Source organism: Stenella coeruleoalba, assembly GCF_951394435.1.
Source record: "Stenella coeruleoalba genome assembly, chromosome: 5".
NCBI lineage: Eukaryota > Metazoa > Chordata > Mammalia > Artiodactyla > Delphinidae > Stenella > Stenella coeruleoalba.
Window position 1 is genome coordinate 9346206 of NC_137150.1, and position 18649 is coordinate 9364854.

The 18649-nt window shown below is 34.1% G+C and overlaps 1 protein-coding gene across 7 annotated transcripts in view; it reads left to right on the plus strand.

The window, feature by feature from the left end:
* TBC1D5 (TBC1 domain family member 5) overlaps window positions 1–18649 on the plus strand; it is a 532640-nt gene that overhangs the window by 254886 nt on the left and 259105 nt on the right. For all 7 annotated transcript variants that reach the window (XM_079921169.1, XM_079921174.1, XM_079921170.1 and 4 more), the window contains one exon: window positions 12287–12356. In XM_079921169.1, the coding sequence (XP_079777295.1) occupies window positions 12287–12356 (70 nt within the window). The remainder of the gene's footprint in view (window positions 1–12286; window positions 12357–18649) is intronic.

The window sequence follows — 18649 nt, forward strand, 5'->3', positions numbered from 1 at the left end:
TGCGGATCCCAGGTGGGGTGCTCTCTATGCTCCTTTGGGCCAGGGACCCCCTCCTCTCTCATATGTTATTTTACAGTAGGCTGTGTGACTTTATTCTGTAACAGTTTTGAAAGTTGTCATTGTACATTGATTTGACTGTCCTCCTCTGCTGAACTTTCAACAAATTCCAGGATGTCAGGGATGGGTTTTGACCTTTGTTTTACACTGTATCACTAGTACTAAAACATAGGAGGTGCTTAACTGGTGATTGTTGAAAGAATTTTTAAAAGCAGAAAAGCTATCATGTGATCCAGGTGCATGACTAGAAGTTTGAATTAGTACATAAATGCATTTATTAATTAGGCCCATTTACCATTTGTCTAGGTAACTATTTGTTAGTTTAGATAAAGTGATCAATAAATAACTACTTTGAATGATATTTTTAATACTCTACAAGGATAGTTGAATTTAGTATGTTACACATTTACTAGCAAATTTAAAGGTGTCACCATTTTAAAACTAGTTATTATTAGGTTTAAAAAATCATCTCCACTAATAAATAATTAGACTTTATCATAAAATGATAAATAGAAATCAGTTTGTATATTTAGAATTTTTCTTTAAAAATTGTATTTTAGTATAGTTCTTTAATATCAACACAAAAATAGTTTATGAAATAAAACATTTTTATAGATCACTTAAAATATTTTTCAAAATTTTTTATTTGAAGGAAATGGTATAAACACTTAAAAATTTTTGATATTTTGAGAATTTTAGATTATTATATTTAAGGTAATTTAGTTTAGTAAATTGTTTTTAAAACTAAAGATAGGTTTGAGAATATTTACCCTTGTTTCTTCATCTGAGCTTTGGGACTTTATAGTTAAAACCCCCTTTATGCTTTTTAAGTAGATCTTTGATATAAGACCTTGTTCAGTTAGCTGTCATTTAAAAGACATTAATAGAGTGATTTACCCTAGTTCATGGATGATAATTTATATCCTTCAAATAGTCCCACTTTAGTTTTTTATACCAAAAAGGGGGATATCTGATGTTAACTATCCAAAGTTAAGTACTTGAGGTTAATGGTGTCTTTACATTTTATGTCCCCTTGATGTCAAACAACCTTAAAGGTTCTAGCGTTGATTATAATCAGTAGTGAAAATGAGAATTGCTCAAAGGAATCTGTTTTGTAGAAAAAGATACTTCCTTTTTTTATACACTGAAGAAAAGAATAATTAATATACATGTTTTATAGTTATTATTTGAAAGATTTATAGAAGATGAAATAGGATTTCAATAGCAGATGTAGTCTTTTATCTAGCAGATAATATGTATATGACTTCTGTTACGTTATTTAGGCACTGAACATGTAATTTGATGTCAGGTTTAGAATTCCCTAGGTCTCAGTTAGATTATCTTTGAAAAGCTACTGTGTGTTTTTGTTTGGTGGTTGTTGTTTTTGTGGATGGGGGGTATTTCATTGAAACTTGTGTAAGACTAGTAGAAAATCTAAAAATGTCAGTCAAAATTTAAACCAAGTCATTATTTGTATTTTTGTTAAGAAAAATTGTAGCAAAGGGCAACCTATATAATAATCGTCTTTGGCCTTGATACTCTTTCTCCAAGTTTTAAACTTGGAGTAATATTTTCAGATATTCTTTGTCAAAACATTTACTTCTAAGGAAGCTCTTTTTAAAATCTATTTTGCTGTTTATCTACTTATTTGTAATTGTCAAAATTATAGCATTGGCCTTATGTAACTCTTTTGTAGGAAGGTGCTTTTGAAGCCCAGGTGGTCTACAGGAGGACCACACAGGCCAATAGCAGTGTTCTGCTGGGCAGCTCCATTGTGCACCCTCCCCCAATAATCAGTACATGCAACTGATCATATAGGGTAATGTGCAGAATTGGCATAGCTCAAAACAGTCCTCTACTACTGCTGGAAGATGTGACCAAATCTTGTGCCTCATTGATAGCTCGTGGTAAGTGATGATACATGAGGCACTCTCCCTGTTTGGGGCAAATTAAATTGCCTTCTACAAGAGACTGTCAACTTTTATCACAGTAGAAGTTTATCGTTTCGTACTAGGAAAGACTTTTGGATCATCACAATAATCTAGGAAGCCCTTTAAAAGTAGAGGATCCTGGACCACACCCACGGTTGTCTCAATCTCATCCTTTTTTTCAATCTCTTTCTCTCCCACAAACACACCACATGCGTGCACACGCACACACACACCCCCTAAATACCTGTCCCCAGGTGATTTGGATGATCAGCATGTTCATGAACTTGGTCTGATCTGGTCCTGCCCTTCTCTGTTGTAGATGTGGATGGTAGGACCCAGAGAGGTTAATTTTGCATTGGAATTCTCTTTACTTGATTGATTCCTGGTCTACTTTGTTTTTTTTCTGAGACATCAAGCAGCTTTAAGTCTATGGAATGCCTGGAGAGACAACAATATGTCCAGTAATGACAATGAAAATAAATAGAAATATTTGCATTTGTGTGTTATTACACATTAACTTAAGTTGGGTAGTTATATTTGTGATTATTTTTGGAATTAGACCTTGTTTCCATTCAGTCTCAGAATCCTTAATGAATTCTTCTTAAAACTTGTTTTATTCTGATGCGTGTGTAATATTGTATACTATCCTATATGTGATAGTTTTAGTTTATTACTAGATTGACTGTAGTTTTAGTTCTTTATCTGCATTTTATCAATACCAAGAAACATATATATTCAGCTCATGGATTAGATAGCTTTATATTTCAAGGCTCTGATTTTATTTAAGTTTACTATTTTTCCACTCGCTTTCTTTATATCATATTCAATGTTTGATATCATCATCAGGAAGGATAGTAAAGTTACCACAAATCTTGTACAGAGTTGTATAATTCATGGAATAAACTTTTGTTAATTATAAATTTTATCAGAAATAGTGCTTTTTAGGGAAGTCCCTGGCGGTCCAGTGGTTAGGACTCCATGCTCTCACTGCCAAGGGCCCCTGTTTGATCCCTGGTTGGGGAACTAAACTCACACAAGCCACGCAGTGTGGGCCAAAAAAATAAAAGCAATGTAGAAATAATGCTTTTTAATTGCTAAGAAGAGTTACAATTTTCAGTTATTTAAATTATGAATAAGTTTATTCTCTTTACATAGCACCAATAGACTTCTACTTTTATTCCTTTACTGGGTACAGTATTTTAAATACATTCACTGATTAAAACATTCATAAATTAATAGCTAACATTTATCAAGGAATTTACATTATGCTACATGCTATACTAAGCTCTTTATTTGCACTTATCTAATCTTCACAACCACACTTCGTGATAGAAACTGTTATCTTCATTTTACAGATGAGGAAACTGAAATATTGAACAGTTAAGTCAGAGGGAAAGTAAATGTTGGAGCATGTACTCAGGTCTATCTTGCCTGAGCCTTAGCTTTTAATCATGAGGCTGTAATACCTCTACTTTATAATTTCATTAAATTGAACAGGGCAGTTTAATTTTACCAATTCATTAAGCATTTTCTTTCCTGGAAATTACTTTAAAGTTTAATCAAAGATCATCATCAGCATTTTTTTTCTTAAAATTTACAACCACTGTGTGTTCATACAGACCCTACCTACATACTTACCTGTTTTTCTGTCTTTCCATCTATAGACACACATATTTGCATTTACTATACTTGAGAATTTTCCCGTTTTCCTTCAGTAATTGACTTCTAGCTTTGTTCCTTTGTAGTCAGAAAAGATACTTTGTATGATTTCAGTCTTTTTAAATATATTGAGACTTGTTTTATGGCTTAACATATGGTGTGTCCTGGACAGTGTTCCATGTGCACTTGAGAAGATTGTATATTCTGTTGTTGGCTAGTGTTTTATGTTTGTTAGGTCTACTTGGTTTACAATCTTGAGTCCTTTCTTTCCTTACTGATCTTCTTTCTAGACGTTCTGTCAATTTTCATTGTAGAACTGTCTGTTCCTCCCTTCAATTCTGTCAATGTTTGCTTCATATATTTTCATGTTCTATTGTTTGGTGCATATGTTTGTAGTTGTTATATCTTCTTCATGGTTTGACCCTTTTATCAATATATAATGTCCTTCTTTGTTGTAGCAGTTTTTGACTTAAAGTCTATTTTGTCTAATATTGTTATAGCCAAGTATCTCTTTTTTTGCTTATTTTCTTTTCCATACTTTTACTTTGGTTCTTAAATGAGTCTCTTGTAGACAACATACAGTTGCATCATGATTTTTTTTTTAATCCATTTTTGCTAATCTCTGCCCTTTTTTTTTTTTTTTTTGCGGTACACGGGCCTCTCACTGTTGTGGCCTCTCCCGTTGCGGAGCACAGGCTCCGGACGCGCAGGCTTAGCGGCCATGGCTCACGGGCCCAGCCACTCCGTGGCATGTGGGATCTTCCCGGACCGGGGCACGAACCCGCATCCCCTGCATCGGCAGGCGGACTCTCAACCACTGCGCCACCAGGGAAGCCCTGATCTCTGCCTTTTGATTGAAACTTTAATCAATTTACATTTAAGTTAACTACTGATAAGAAAGAACTTACTTCTGCCATGATGCTGTTGTTTTCTGTATGTTTTATACCTTATTTCTCCTCATTTCCTCCATTACTGCTTTTTCTTGTGTTTGGTTGCATTTTTCTATTTTTGTTCTGTAGTGACCATTTTGGTTCCCTTCTCATTCCTGTTGTGTAAATTTTAGATCTCTTCTTTGTGGTTATCATAGGGATTAAATGATAAAATTTAAATCCTAAATTTTTAACAATCTACTTCAAGTCGATAACCAAACTTAACTTTAGAGCATACAAAATATGTGCTCCTATACTGCTCTTTTTCCCTTTTAATGTGTCATAAATTACATTTTTTTTTAACTTTCCGTATAATCCAAGTGAAAACCAGCTGAGAAGTTCAGCTTCATTAATTGTGGCATGCAGGCTCAGTAGTTGTGGCTCACAGGCTTAGTTGCTCCGTGGCATGTAGGATCTTCCCAGACCAGGGCTAGAACCTGTGTCTACTACATTGGCAGGCAGATTCTTAACCACTGCGCCACCAGGGAAGCCCATAAATTACATTTTTATACATTGTTGCTCAGTTGTATTAACTTATAATTATTTTTATCCATTTGTTTTTATATCCTGTAGGAAGCAAAGGGTGGCATCACAAACCTTAAATACAACAGTGCTGGCTTTTTGTTTGCTCACATATTCACCTTTACCAGAGATCTTTATTTCTTCCCACGGCTTTGAGTTACTGTGTGGTATTCTTTCCTTTCAATCTGAAAGACTGCCATTAGCTTTTCTTTTTTTTTTTTTTTTTGGCGGTACGCGGCCCTCTCACTGCTGTGGCCCCTCCCGCCGCGGAGCACAGGCTCCGGACGCACAGGCCCAGCGGCCATGGCTCACGGGCCCAGCTGCCCCGCAGCATGTGGTATCCTCCCGGACCGGGGCACGAACCCGTGTCCCCTGCATCAGCAGGCGGACTCTCAACCACTGCGCCACCAGGGAAGCCCAGCTTTTCTTTTATGGTATGTCTAGTTTCAGCTTTTGTGTTTCTAGGAATGTCTTAACTTCCCACTCATTTTCAAAGGAGTATTTTGCTAGATATAAAATTCTTGGTTGATAGCCTTTTTTTAAAGCACTTTATATATAGATATAGATAGATATATATCTATATATACATATCATCCCACTCTTTTGGCCTGCATGTTTTCTGATGAGAAATCATCTGTTAATCTTACTGAGGATTCTCTGTTGTGACAAAGTACTTTTCTGTTGTATCTTTCAGGATTCTCTCTTTGTTTTTGTCTTAGAACAGTTTGCTTATAATGTGTCTTGGTGTGAGTCTCTGAGTTAATCCTACCTAGAGTTAATTGAACTTCTTGGATTTGTAGATATTTGTCTTTCATCAAATTTGGGAAGTTTTTGGCCATTATTTCTTCAAATATTCTTTCTGCCTCTTTCTTCTATTTCTCAGACTCTCATAATGCATATGTTGCTGTGCGTGATGGTGTCATACAGGTTTCTTAGGGTATGCTCACTTTTCTTCACTTTTTTCCTATTTTTGCTCCTCAGACTCCATAATTTCAATTGTCATATGTTCAACTTTGTTATTTTTGTGTTTTGCCTGCTCACACCTGTGGTTGAGCCCCTCTAGTGAATTTTTCAATTCAGTTATTGTATTTTTCAGCTCCAGAAATTCTATTTCCTTTTATTATTTCTACCTCTCTATTAATGTCATTTTGTTGATTTATTCTCTACATGATTTCTTTCCTTTTTTGGTCTATGTTTTCCTTTTGCTCTTTGAACATCCTTAAGACAGTTTCAAAATCTTTGTCTAGTAATTCCAGTTATTTCTGAGGGATAGTTTCTGTCAACTTATTTTCATTCCTTTGATGAGCCATGCTTCCTGTTTCTTTGTATGCTTCATGATTTTGTTGTTTTTGACAACTTGATATTTAAATATTATATTGGTTACTCCAGAAATCAGATTCTCCCCTTCTCCTGGGTTTGTTATTTTCTATATTCTTGAAGACCATTTCAGTCCATTTGTTTAGTTATTCTCCTGAAATATTTTTTATTTTTGCAAAGACTTATTGTTTGACATACATAGTCATTGAAGTCTTTATTTCTTAGGTTGTGTTCAGCTAGGATTTTAACAGAGATTTTCTGAATGCCAGGAGCTAAGAAGAGCAACAAAACCCTGAACCTCTCCTTATCTTTTCAGATTATCTCTGCTGCAGCAGTCCTTCATCATTTAGCCAGGCTTGCATTCTTCCTAGTGGTCAGCTTCAGGTGGAAACTTAACGGTCTTCTCAGTTTCTGTATCATCATGCATCTTGCCCTGGGTATGTGCATAGTGTTCTACATTCCCCTGCATACCCAGGTGCTTTTGAATGTACTAATTTCTCAAAGAAACTCTCGCTAGCTTTTTCTCCCAGGCCTTAGGTGGTCTATTTTATGTTTTGATTGTATTCTTTTGCCCCAGGCATCTGCTGGCTCTTAATTTGACTTGCAGTGGGTACAAGAGCAAAGCCCACCTTTTTTTTTTTCCTTTTTTTTATTTAGATGCAAAAGAGATGAACATCTTATGTCAGTTCTTCAGGTAGCTCCTAACAAGTTAGAATTGATTTACACAATACTTTGAAAATATGGTCTTCTCTGCTCCCTCCAGAACCAGGTACTATTCTCCTGGGAACTAGCTTACTTCTTACTTACACTGGGAACTAGCTTACTTCTTCAAGACTGCTGCTGATCTAGGGAGATGGTAGAACAGGCAAGTAAAAACCCCACAGAGCTTTCCAGTTGCCATTTTCTTGGCTCATTGTTCACTTGGTTCTTGTAAATCTTTGACTATTTTCCAGAGTCATTACAAAGTTGGTTCCGACAGTTCTAGTTTTTCGACGTTTCTGTGGGAGGATGAGAACTTGGAGTTGTATCTTCTGCCACTCTGCTGATGTCATTCTGCTTTCTTTTTAAAAAGAATTCTGTTCAATATTTAACAAGAATAACAGAAGTATTATCTTCTTAAATTAAAATTGTGCACTTGAAATCATGTTATTTATTTAAAATAGTTCCTATGTATTTGTTTTACATCTGAGCTTCATTATGTAAGTTAATAATTTGAAAATATTATGTAGAAAACTAAATATGGCCATTAAATCATTAGAATGTAGATAAATTAACAGTGATAGAGAAAATGGAAAATTATTGAATAAACAAATTTCCTGTATTTACTTGAGCACTGGCTCTTAAACCTAATGAGTGGTCCTAGATTTTTAGCATAAATAGTTAGCCTACAGAGCCTGTTGTTTACCTTATTCCTGAAATGAGATAATATCCTTTGCAGCTACTGATTTCATTGATGATGCTGAGTTATTATGCTTTGCCTTAACTGAGTCAATGCAATGAATATACGTAATTTATAGATTTTTTTTGAATCATTCACTTTGAATGGGATTTCAGATTTAACTAAAACATTTCAGTAGTAATCCTCATTCATTTAAAAGACACACAAGGTTTTAGGTGTTTACACTATTCATTTATGCCATATTATCCTATCACAACTAAAATGTGGCTATCCATAAGTTTGCTTTCAACTTAAGTTTGAACCAAATATTTTCCCCTTACTATTAATAATTCATCACACATACATGATGACATTTCTCTAACAATTCAGAGATCAGCCTTTTTAAAACTTATGTAATATTTTTCAGAATTCATACTTAGTACCATGTGATCCTCTAAAGCTTGATTTTTTTTTTACATGTAAACTGAAGAAGGCACAGTTGAGTAGGTGTGCTTACTTACAGCATTATTCTGGTTGTTTTTAACCTAGCCTCGTTTAAAATCTTCATCCCCCCCTTATAAAGCAGATATTTGTGCATAAAAAGCACTCTGGAAATCTGTAAACTTTGTTCAGCATGGTTTCAGCAGTGCACAGATAGATACTGTAAATGCTCTTAGCTAAGCATGACTACAGTAAGAGCTAAAAAAGGAGTCCAAATTTAATTTATCCTATTTAAGTCACCATTATACATATTATTATTTTAATAAGTTAGATACATATATGTTAGGGATTACTAATGGAAAATACTATGTTGTTTGTATTCTCATTAAAAACAATGTAACTATGAGCATATTCTTTTCAAATCAGCCAACTTATTTTAATTCTGAATGTTATGAACTCATTTCACAAAGTTACTTACCAATTAATGAGAAATGAATGTGTTATGTAAATTTCAAACTGTAATGGTCACAGATAATTGATGAACCATTCCTACAAATATATATGTTGTACAATTACACATGCATATAGCGACATACAAAATTCGTACGTTATATATTGTATATAATTTATGTATTTATTTAAGATTTACTCAGTAAACACATCCATTTTATTTTACTGGCTTAGTTTACATTAAATATTGGAATACCTTTAAAGTCACAATTGTATTTTTAAAATTTACTCTATTGTTAAATTACTTTTCAAGCAAATGAAAGGAACTCTGTTAACATATTTAAGTATTTGTGCTGTTTGGTTTTTAAAGACCTTTGTGTGAGATTACTTTAAAAATGTATTTTTGCGTGTGTGTGTGTGTGTGTGTGTGTGTGCGCGCGTGTGTTTGTGTGTTTGGGAGAGAGAGAGAGGGAAAGTCTAAAAACAACCTATGTATCCTTGTTACAGTTATAACCTGACAACTTAATTCAAGAATCAGAACAGCAACTAAAAACATCATATTAAACTCTCTTGCACCCTCTGTCGTTATTTTTGAGGAACACTACATATACTTTCCCATGGCTGTATTGGCATTAGACTTACTAAAATCCTGATAAAATTAATACTTTGTTATATTTACCTCCAAATTAGGTTGATAATAAAGTAGCATTTGTTTTTAATTCTTAGTTGGTCTTTTCTTGTGATACAGATATGTTTTTGTTGTATAACAGCTTAAATGAAAAATGAGCCTTTCTGTTTGTCTTTGATCTCTCCTGTTTACCAGTTTTAAGCCCCTCCAAGTGTTTCACACAAATGAAAATCTCTACCGGATATAGCACACTGTATATACCATTTTCCAGAATTACAAATTCTGTCTGTTCCTTGGTAAACCTTTCAATTGTCAGACAGTTACCTTCCAAAGTAAGAGTCTGGAATCGTCCATACTAAAATTAAGAATTTATAACTGTAAGGAACAGATGTTTTCATAAACATTTGCTATAATTAATTTCATCTAGAGGACTGAAGGAACAAAGCAGTTTTTCCCACTTCAAAACTTTATAGCCTTTTCCTCATATAGCAAACTCTGAAATCTTTTCTCTAATATTGTTGTGAGAAACAACTGTACTCCTTATTTGGTATGTTTTAGAGAAAGAAAAGCTGCTGTTTTTCCTTATTACAATCCTTTGAGGGTTACATTTAATGTGATATATTCGTTTCCATACAGGTATAAAATGAAGAAAACTTTTGTGATGTATTTTGATGACAAAACTTTGGTGTTTAAAAAACTGAAAATCTCTTAATTCTTTGAAGTATTTTATATTTATTATGATAAATATAAGCAGAGGACAAGAAATATTCCATTGGTGAGATTTTATGTATTTAAGTAATCATAATCTTTAGTTTTAAAGACAAAGAAAGCTTATATTTTAAATGTATGATGTAGTACTTATTCTGTGCTGATTGTGGAACGTTTTACAGGAAATGTCTGCAAGCTGTTAAATAACATGTGTTGTAGGAAATTTTCATTTAGCAAGACAGGGAGAGACTAATTTTCCTTAAATCTTTTTAGTTTATTTATGATAATACCATTAATTTTTTTAAAAAGCAAATGAAGTATGTTGCATGAGTCATCTTACGGTACCCATGTTTACAAAGAATTAACAGAGTATACTCAACTAGATTGATCTTAAACATTTAAGTGTTTTGGATTATTTTCTTCTATAAAATTTGGCAACATTTTCAAATGCTGTAATCCATTTCAGTGTTTCTGTTTAATGAAAAGAAACCCCAAAAACCGGAAAGTGTATTTTGAAAAAAAGAGTAGACTTAAAAGTTCAGTAAGTGAGCTCAGACCAATTCTCATTCTTCTAAACACTTTGGATGCAGCTGCAAAGATTTTGAAGAGAACCAACATTTTTGACTAGTCAGTCAGCTATAAAATGTGCAAAGAAAAATAGGTAGCTATCATTAAAATTACACTTTTGCTTTCAATAACCATTAATGAGCAACATAATCATATATGTATGGTACCTTAAGTGCTATATTCAGTAATTTAAAATAATCTTGCCTCTAAACTGAAAGGTCTGTAATTAGTATTTGACTTAACCAGGACCACTGTGATGATCTCCCGTGGTACTTTAGAATGTTCAAAGTGGAGTGAAAGTATAAATAACAATTGAATAAATCATTTAAATTATTAAGCTTTAAATATATTAAAAGTGAATATAACCTGATGTTTGAAAGTTGCATTATAGGAATTAGGAGTATAAAATGTAATCAGATTCTGGTCTATTTAATTTGTTTCTAAGAATAAATGATATATTTAATAGTAGTATCTATGGTTTCCTAAAAACTATACTTTTAAGTATATATTTTAAATTTTAAGCTAAAATTAATTTTCTTTGAGTAAGAATATATATTATATTATGGCATTGGCAAGCATTTGTTTAAACTTCTTTAGCAAATTTATTCTTATTCTATGATCTCTAAACTGATAGGTATGAATTTGTTCTAATCTGATTTTATGAATATGCTTGAGAGGAATTGGTTTTTTTCCCTAAAAGTTTGATATTACTACATGAGGCAGAAATACCTTTTGATGTTGTTGTTTTTTTATTTTTTTAAACTGCTGGACTTTTGCCCACAGTTAAAACATAAAGTTTGGGGAAGACTATTAAGATGTATTAAAAGCTCCTTAGAATGCATTCTTTTTTTTTTTTTTAACATTTTTATTGGAGTATAACTGCTTTACAATGGTGTGTTAGTTTCTGCTGTATAACAGAGTGAATCAATTATACATATACATATGTCCCCATATCTCTTCCCTCTTGCATCTCCCTCCCACCCTCCCTATCCCACCCCTCTAGGTGGTCACAAAGCACCGAGCTGATCTCCCTGTGCTATGTGGCTGCTTCCCCCTAGCTATCTATTTTACAGTTGGTAGTGTATATATGTCCATGCCACTCTCTCACTTCATCCCAGCATACCCTTCCCCCTCCCCGTGTCCTCAAGTCCATTCTCTAGTAGGTCTGCGTCTTTATAGAATGCATTCCTGATCACCACCTCCCAGCTTTCTGTTCTCCCTCTCTGCAGGCCAGATTCCTAGAGAGTGGAGGACTGGGGGGCCAGGGGGTGAGGTGGGCCGGGGGAGGGTATTCCATGTCTGCTGTCTGCCTGCTCTCTTTTGACTCTGCCAATGGACAGGACACTAATAAAAAGTTGCCCTTTGTTTATAAGCATTAGTTTGTGATTAAATGGTGTATAAATTTTGGTTTTGTCTGTGAATCATAAGCAGAAGATGGCTGCATTATACTTCATTTGTTCCTGTTTGCAATTACTTCTGTAGTATTCCTATCCAAGTTAGGAGTGGTGGTGTTAGTCTATATTTTAACATCAAAATGAATTTTTTGTTTAAAGGACTCTGATTACAAAAGATATTTGGGGGAGGGATAAGGCGATATTTGTTGTTTTGACTCAGTAACTGCGTGGAGCTGTCACACAGTAGCTCTTCAACTGGAATACTCAAGTTTCATAATCTCAGTATTTTTAATTTTTTTTTCCAGGAGATTCAAATCAAAATGGAAGAAGAACAAGTTCTACTTTAGACTCTGATGGAACTTTTAATTCCTATAGGTAGGTGATGAATACGTAGATATATAATATTACAAGATATCTAATCTTACAGGGTTCTAAAAAATCTGACAAATGTGAAGAGTATTTGTGGTATGCAATTGTCCTGCAGACTTATTGAGTAATTGAAAATGTAACATTCTTAGTTCTTGAGTAGATGGACTTATTGTAGATATCTGTCATCATCCTAGAGTAGGATGGTTAGAATGAAATGCGTATGTAGTATTAAGCTTCAATATAATGCATTTTTGTTTTAGTTTTTTCAGTATATCTCTTATAGTACTAAAGGCTTCCTTTGTTTAAGTTTCCTGCTAATACAGAGTGTACTGCTTGTGAGCATCTCAGAGAGTATAAAATATAATCCGTGGTTACATTAAGTGCTGTTTGTTAACATCCCGTTTGGCTCTTCAGCAAACAGGGCAGTTACATCTCAATTAACAATTTTTAAAACGGATACAGCAATTAAGGAAACATGCATCTTATCTAGTTATTTGTTACTATTCTCTTTATAACTTGAATTTGCTTGAGTAAATGTTTATATATTTTGTATCTTCTTAACAGGGAAACCTAGGAAGAAGAAAGATTAATGTATTTCCAGTAATATTTGAAAATTCATATACTGAACCAAAGTGATGTTAAGAACTAGGTTGTTCTCTTTTGGGGAATAAAAAGTAGAGATCGAGTAATAATACATTTTGGCATTATAGGTAGCAATGCAGATTCTTGAAGAAGTACTTTAATTGGAGTACATTGCCCTTATGGTTAATAAGTTCCAATACTTGTGTGTTGATGCTATAAAATATATGCAAGAACCACTGTACACTTGGAAACTCATTAGAATATTAAGCTATAATTCCTTCTTTTCTATAATAAGTATGGAATTTATGCTGAGAATCTTTATCTTTTTCTTGAACACATATTCTGTATACCTAGCTGGAAATGTGTCATTTGTTTCTTCAGATCCCAGGCAAGCTGTTAACATCTAGAGTAGGGCCTTATATTCAGGAAGCACTTAATAAAAGTGTGGTAATTGTGAAAGTTTTTACAGTTTGTTTATGAATTCCAGAAATGAGGTGGTAATTGAGATGCTTGACATCTTTATTTTATACCAGTTGGGGTCTTTATAAATAATCAGTCATTCAAGTGTCACAGATACTACAGAAGGCTTATGTTCCCATGGTGTTCTTGAAGCATATTATAACAGCAGTAAAAGCTCACGTGTTGTCATTCTATTTTCTCTGTACCCATCCCACCTTATAAATGTTGGAGTTCTCCAGAACCTTCTTTTAGTGCTGAAGTGTAATATAAAGTTTGGAATTTGACATATTAAATAATAGGTAGAATCCTCTATCTGAACACGTTGATCACACCAAAAAAAAAAAAAAAGATGAATAAAAAATATATTTATTTATGGCCATGCTGCACAGCTTACAGGATTTCAGTTCCCCAACCAGGGATTGAACCTGGGCCACAGCAGTGAAAGTGCAGAATCCTGACCACTAGACCACCAGGGAACTCTCTATAAAAGATATTTAAATAAATATTCATGTTTGTCATGTAACTGAGGAATGCTAAGATGATAACATGTGTGAAATCCATGGTGGGAATATCAGTATTAGATATAAATACAGTTTAAAAAAATCCAAGACAAAAGGAAAATAAAGATGTATTTCAAAGGCAGGAAAACCCATATGTATATATCAACTTCATTGGTGAATTATACTTCATACCTGCATTTGTAGTTAGCTAATTATAGTAACTAATGGACAGCAAGTTAAGAGAAATGTGTTAATATGAAGGCACAGTGTTATCTGGTAGTTTATTTTGTTCTTGAGTAGTTTGAAGATTAAAGTATCTTAGTATTATTGAATGATAATTGTACTTTGAAAATAAACTCTAATGCAACTTTGCACAGTAAATACTAATGTTGTTAACTAATATAGTTTTAATCAATGCCTGTCAGTGTTGTAATGTTAGGATATTAATTTATGGTTGTAAGTAAAAAGGCAAGATAAAAAGCTCAGGTAGTACAGTGTATAAAAATGAGCTTTTAATAGTTGGCAGGCCAGTGCTGTTATTAAATAGTAGTATAGTATTTAAGGTGTGAAATGAATATTTTGCTACTGAATAGGCAATAGCTCTTACAATATAATGAGCTTACTTGTGAATTTGACACTTGGGTTAAATGCAGAATTCATAGAAGCACAGCTCTAGGGTATATTTTCATATCAGGTTAACTGATAAAACCTAGGAATTGTTGCAGAATCACGCTAAAATGGCAACAGAATTGTCAATAAAATTTACTTTTGAAAATGAAAATTATTTTTCCATTACTATCGGAGCTCTTTTAAAGCAAGTAGAAATAGGTTATTAGAAAAATGTGAATGTTCCAACCGTCAAATATCTTTAGCCTAACAAGTCTACCTTTGTGTTTTAAACCACCTCAGAAATCCTGACCTTTCTTCGCAGATAATTCTGGCTGTCAACCTAGTACTAGGATACTCAAGCTATATATGCTGTGCCTTGGGATAATGATTAGCTCTAATTTTTTATCTACAGAATGGACATTATAATGTCTGACCTGCTTCCTTCCCACAACTGTTTTAAAGATCGAGATAGGACTGTATAAGATAAAGCCTTTTGAAAATCTAAATGCAAAGCCATGCATTAATATTATTAATTCTTTGTGCTTACCTCATGTGAACTGGCAACTTTGCTGCCTTATTGTTCACTTAACCTTCCACGTGTGTACCCTTTTATAGCATGTGCCAAGGTTTTATTAACTTTCCAATTCAGTCTTGAATTGGTCACCTAAGTCTATATTCTTTCCATTATTTGTTTATATTATTGTGGTCTTAGATGGTCAGTTATAAGAGGGCACAGTCTCTTTTTTTGTTGTTGTTGTTTTGTTTTTTGTTTATTAATAATATCTAAACATAGCGAGTTGGTTCGTATCCTGACTCCAAATGGAGACTTTGGACAAGTCTTCGGTTCAGTTTCCTCACCTTGAATGTGGGGATAATAAAACACATTTGTTACAAGGAGTTAATGGGCTAATGTTGTGTGGCAGATGCTGAATAAATATTAGCTGCTTTTATCTTCCAGTCCATGTCATCCTCATCATTGTCATCATTGTTAATCTTCTGGTATTGTAGAATATTTTTACCGTGCGCTAATGTAGAGACACCAAAAGGAAGATTTAAAAACAAAATGTCTTACAGGAAAGTAACTTTTGTTTTTTAGCAGAAAGGAGGCTAAGAACAAGCTTAACCTGAGGCTTGATACTCTGTCTCTGCTGTATATTCCAGGTTGCCTTTGTATAACACATTTGTACACATAGTAGAGATAAGAAGAAGATGTTTTATTGAGTATAAATGCAGAGGTGGATTTTTGGAATTTTGACAAAGTTTGAAATTTACAATCAATGGACCGTATCTATAGCTTTATGTGCCTAAGGCTCATAGATTTGTTTTTCAGAGGCTAGGAGGTTTCACTTTGGATTTGTGTCTCTTGTGGTTTGCATCTTTGATTCAGATAGAGTACAGCTGCATTTAACTCCTAAGGCACCAGTATGATGATTATATGGTGCCTGGGTAATAGCTAGATCTTGTTTTGGAAGTTTGTGTTAAAATTTAATTGTTTTTCTCCCAACTAATTTGCAGGTGATGTGGTAAAATGGGAAGATTAGAAGAATTGAGAAGATATTACTGGTTTATGCAGTATACCTTGTGCTTTTTAAAGACTAGTGTTAATGTCTTCTGTTAGATTAAATGAGCTTTCTCTGTTTCTTATTTCACCATTAAAACTGAGACCCTTTCAGACTGAGGGTATGAGAGCAGAGAAGTAGTTTGCCGATGAACAGTTTGCAGTAGATGTTTAACTTAGTGACTGCAGCAGGGCCACATGGTAGGAGCGTTCTCTCCCCATCCCCCCTCCTCTTCCCAAGGGCAGCTGACCTTCTCCTCTCCAAAGAGGCGAGCCCCTTGCCAGCACATATGACTACAGACTATTACATTAATCTGTTTAGCTGTAGTACCAGCTGCTTGCATGTTTTTAATTATCTTATTAGATGGTATAACAGTGACCTATGTAATAAATTGAAGGTGAGCATTTAAAATTTTTCCCTTTTTTACCCTATGGTTTAAATATCTTGATTGATCAAATTATGATATTCTGCAAAAGTTCATTGGAAGTCTGTATGGTTTTTTGAGTCAGTGTAAAGCTTTTAAAAGTATAATGTTATAATTACCAGTATAAAAATAACTTCATTTTTGAAAGAGTTAGGCTGTGTTTATGTAGCCACAAATTCATGTTAAAATCTGTTGTTTTAAGAGTCAATTTAGAGAAAACTCAGACCAGTTATTTTGAGTTTCTCTGGGAAACTCAAAATATTGCTTAAATTTCAGACAGCATCTTGGCATTGTATAAATGGCATAGGATGGAATATAAATCATTTTAGATTATTTTAAAATAATTTTGTCTATTTAACTCTGATTTTCTAGATTCTGTGTATTCAGTGGTAAATCATCTTAGCTGACCCTAATTATTTTTACAATTTAATTTCACATGGTACCTTTTTTTTTTTTTTTTTTCGGTACGCGGGCCTCTCACTGTTGCGGCCTCTCACTGTTGCGGCCTCTGCCGTTGTGGAGCACAGGCTCCCGACGCGCAGGCTCAGCGGCCATGGCTCACGGGCCCAGCCCCTCCGCGGCACGGGGGATCTTCCCGGACCGGGGCACGAACCCGTGTCCCCTGCATCGGCAGGTGGACTCTCAACCACTGTGCCACCAGGGAAGCCCACATGGTACCATTTTTGAGTGCATTTTCCCAAGCTGTGCCATTAGTAAAAATGTATTATCTTCTGGATTTTGACAATTGGATAATTTTCAAATAATACCTTAAATGAAATGCTGACTCCAAGAGACAGTTCAAAATAATATCAACCAGTGATTGTCCAGTTATGAGTCATAGCCAATCAACAAAACTTGTAATGATTTAGTCAGAAACCCTGATGTTGAATTTTAAAAAAAGGTAGTTGAATGCAAAAAAGAATTGCAAAATACTTATGTGTGTCTTTTGAATTAGCAAATCCTACAGCTGGCATAACAGGGTGACTTGAGCCTTGAAAAATGTGTAGTCCTTGAATAAGGACTATAAACTACACACTGTTTGTTTTTTTAACTAAGAAATATTCATTCTTTTTGGCTTCATAGTTTTTTCCCTCTAAAGAAAGACCAAGTTTCATATTTCAAAAGAACTTTTGTTGAAGAAATAAGGGAAAAATTTCCCCTTTATATATTTTATTTTCTTTTTAAGGAAAGAAAATAAAAAGCCACTTGGCACTACAGTACTGATGGCATTATTTCTTGATATATATATATATGTGTGTGTGTGTGTATATATATATATGTGTATATATATATATTAACGTCTTTATTGGAGTATAATTGCCTTACAATGGTGTGTTAGTTTCTGCTTTATAACAAAGTGAATCAGCTATACGTATACATATATCCCCGTATCTCCTCCCTCTCGCATCTCCCTCCCACCTTCCCTACCCCACCCCTCTAGGTGGTCACAAAGCACTGAGCTGATCTCCCTGTGCTATGCGGCTGCTTCCCACTAGCTATCTGTTTTACACTTGGTAGTGTATATATATCCATGCCACTCTTTCAGTTCGTCCCAGCTTACCCTTCCCCCTCCCCGTGTCCTCAAGTCCATTCTCTATGTCTGCGTCTTTATTCCTGTCCTGCGCCTAGGTTCATTAGAACCAATTTTTTTTTTTTTTAGATTCCATATATATGTGATAGCATATGGTATTTGTTTTTCTATTTCTTGATATTGATCAGAGCTTCCACAGTTGCCTCCCTTTCTCAGTGTGGTGTATTCTGTAGCCCACAGAGTCAAAGGCTGTTTAAGTTGGTTAAAAGTTTAAAAAAAATTATAGTTGGTTTAGCTTTTTGAATTTAAAAGTTGTCTTTTTCTGAATAAGGAAGAAAACCATTAATCTGAACTTTCTTTAGTCAGTGAAGAAATTTTTAAAATTAGGCTTCAAGTTTTATCACAAAGACGTTTATGTATCCTATTTACATGTAATTAATAATTTGGGAGGATGTGGGAAATATCCTTACATCATTTACATTTATTGTTGGTATAGTACCTTCCTCCTCACCCCGATTTGTATGTAAGAGGGTCATATGTCTCTTGAAATGACAATGAAGCAGTGATTCAAAATATTAAAGATAATAGGGCAAAAGCATACTTTGGATTTAAAATTAGAAATCTAGGTTCTGGTT